The sequence below is a fragment of the Scylla paramamosain genome, chromosome 5, assembly GCF_035594125.1.
Source record: "Scylla paramamosain isolate STU-SP2022 chromosome 5, ASM3559412v1, whole genome shotgun sequence".
Lineage (NCBI taxonomy): Eukaryota > Metazoa > Arthropoda > Malacostraca > Decapoda > Portunidae > Scylla > Scylla paramamosain.
The window spans coordinates 32,010,093-32,012,555 of record NC_087155.1 but is presented as its reverse complement, the minus strand read 5'-3'; the positions used below and the strand labels follow the sequence as shown (position 1 = coordinate 32,012,555).

Genomic DNA, 2,463 nt, shown 5'->3' with positions numbered 1-2,463 from the left:
GACCACTTTGATTGTCCATCCTACGGAATCTTCGCCAACCCTGATGATTGTTCGAAGTACTTCAGGTGTATTCCCGTAGAAAACAAACTAATGGCATTTTCTGAGTACTGCGACTGTGGGCTCTCATTCAACGACATAACAGGACAATGTGAAGATGCGTGTGCCTTCCAGAAGCAAGAATTCGTCTGTGAGAAAGAAGGCCGCTTCGCAGATCCATATGACTGCGAGCATTACTACTTGTGTAGAGACATGACCACTGTAGGGGGAACAGGTTTAGCTCAAGTCAGGTTGAAGTGCCCAGAAGACTCCATCTTTACCGCAACAACCGAGAATTATGGCTACTGTGAGTCTACTATTCACTCCAATCCCGTATGTAATGTAATCCCAGTGCCGAGCTGCCCAGTGCCCGAGGGAAGAAACTGCAGCCACCCTACCCCAACGCCAGGTAGGTAGTGTAGGGAAAAAAAAAAAAACTTACATAACCAAACACAGACCCCACTCAGTCGTATTATTATTATTATTATTATTATTATTATTATTATTAGTAGTAGTAGTAGTAGTAGTAGTAGTAGTAGTAGTAGTAGTAGTAGTAGTATTGATCTTCATTTATTTAGTATCTGAGTTTGTAGTGTTGAGATCCCGCGAAACACAAGGCTGATTATGACCTTCCCGAGAGAAATCACATGAGCTAACCTGTGTGTGTAACTGCTTTCGTCATTGCAGGGGGAGAGTGCATTGTGAGTGCTCCGTTCTGTCTCTGCAACGCGTCTGACGGGAACCAGTATTGTGAAGATGGATATGAAGGTAATGGACAGACGTGCCAGCCACTTCCTTCCACCAAGCCGCCCACTTCTACCACTACAACTACTGCTCCTCCTAGTACCACCTCCCCGATTCCAGTTACTACGATAGCAACAACAACTGCTGCTTCCACTATCCCCACAACGATTCTTGCTTCCACTACTGCAGCGACTTCTGCTTCTACTGTCCCGCCCACAACGACTCTTGTTTCCACTAACGCTCCTTCAACGACTTCTGCTTCTACCGTCCCGCCCACAACGATTTCTGCTTCTACTTTCCCGCCCACAACGACTTCTGTTTCTACAACCCCGCCTACAGCAACAGCTACAAATCCTACTACCAGTACATAAATTGCCTTTAACTAGTCTCCTCGATCTCTGATGCAGTATCCACTGATATCTGATAAAACATGTACGACTAAATAATTTCCTTTACTCCACGGTAACAACAGCAGTTACTACCACCACTGTTTCCTATACCAGTACCTCTTTTGTTTTTATCTGCAAACTCTTTAAATACAAGCTTAGAATTCCAGTGGTGGAGTAACATGCCGTACTCATTTTCATTGTATATTTGGCATTTTCTCAAATTTAAACCATTTGATCAGCTGAAAATCCATAATTGGTTAGATTTTGTAAGATTATCAGTAGATCAGAAGACTGCAAAACACAATGGAAGTGAGCAGGTAGGTACAGAGGGTTACTCGACTTCTGGCCACGACCACCACCAAAGTTATCAACTCGTGGTTCAGGTCACGAGTATTGCTGGTGTCATCACTTTGGTAAATTTCCCTGTGCCATGCTGTAACAATAAAGAGAGTGTTAAGACAGCGTTTCATGTCATGATGTTAATCCACCGCGTCAGTAGCGAAGCTTGTCCAACATTTTCGTAGGATGGGATCAGTTCAAAACACAAGGAACCATAACCATAAAATACACTATTCTTTGGACTCTCACATGCATTTAGCTACTATTCGTATTTATACAAACTTAGGCTCACGGAAAGTTTCGAAATATAGAAGACGACGTTGGTTGAGGAAATCGGATATTGGCTATTTTTTTAAAGGGCAAATAAGTTTTTTTTTTTTTTTTTTTTTTTTTTTTGTGTGTGTGTGTGTGTGTGTGAAAACTGGGAATATATGACTAAGAAGATATCAATAAGTGGAGGGAAGAAACAGTGAAGTACACCATGGTGAGGCAAAGATACTTGGAAAGATCACCACAAATGGTCTTAAGAATAAACCAATTCTGTGCAATGACGTAAAAACTTACATTATCGGAAAGAAGAAGCATACAAAAAATAAATAAATAAAATAAAATAATAATAACAATAATTATAATAATAATAATAATAATAATAATAATAATAATAATAATAATAATAATAATAATAATAATGATAATAATAATAAATAAATAAATAGAAAACTAAAAGCGGCGTGGATTCACATTTCGGTAAAGGAAAAGCATTAAATTATTATCACACTTCAAGGAGAATGGTGACATCAGGGACTGGTTAAATTATCTCAGTCAAACCGTACAACTGTACAACGAAAAAAAAAAAAAAAAAAGGAAAACAATGCAAAACTAAGGAATAAGACAGTAGCGGGTGTTTGATTTCATAACGGAAAAAAAATTGCTCTGAGGCAACTCATAAAACACA

At 39.2% G+C, this 2,463-nt stretch overlaps 1 protein-coding gene across 1 annotated transcript in view; it reads left to right on the top strand.

The window, feature by feature from the left end:
* LOC135100842 (spore coat protein SP96-like) overlaps positions 1-1,596 on the top strand; it is a 1,982-nt gene extending 386 nt beyond the window's left edge. The window contains exons 1-2 of the mRNA XM_064004288.1: positions 1-445; positions 724-1,596. The exon at positions 1-445 is cut by the window's left edge and continues 386 nt beyond it. Of these exons, the coding sequence (XP_063860358.1) occupies positions 1-445; positions 724-1,151 (873 nt within the window). The 3' untranslated portion in view covers positions 1,152-1,596. The remainder of the gene's footprint in view (positions 446-723) is intronic.
* Positions 1,597-2,463: the final 867 nt, after the last annotated feature.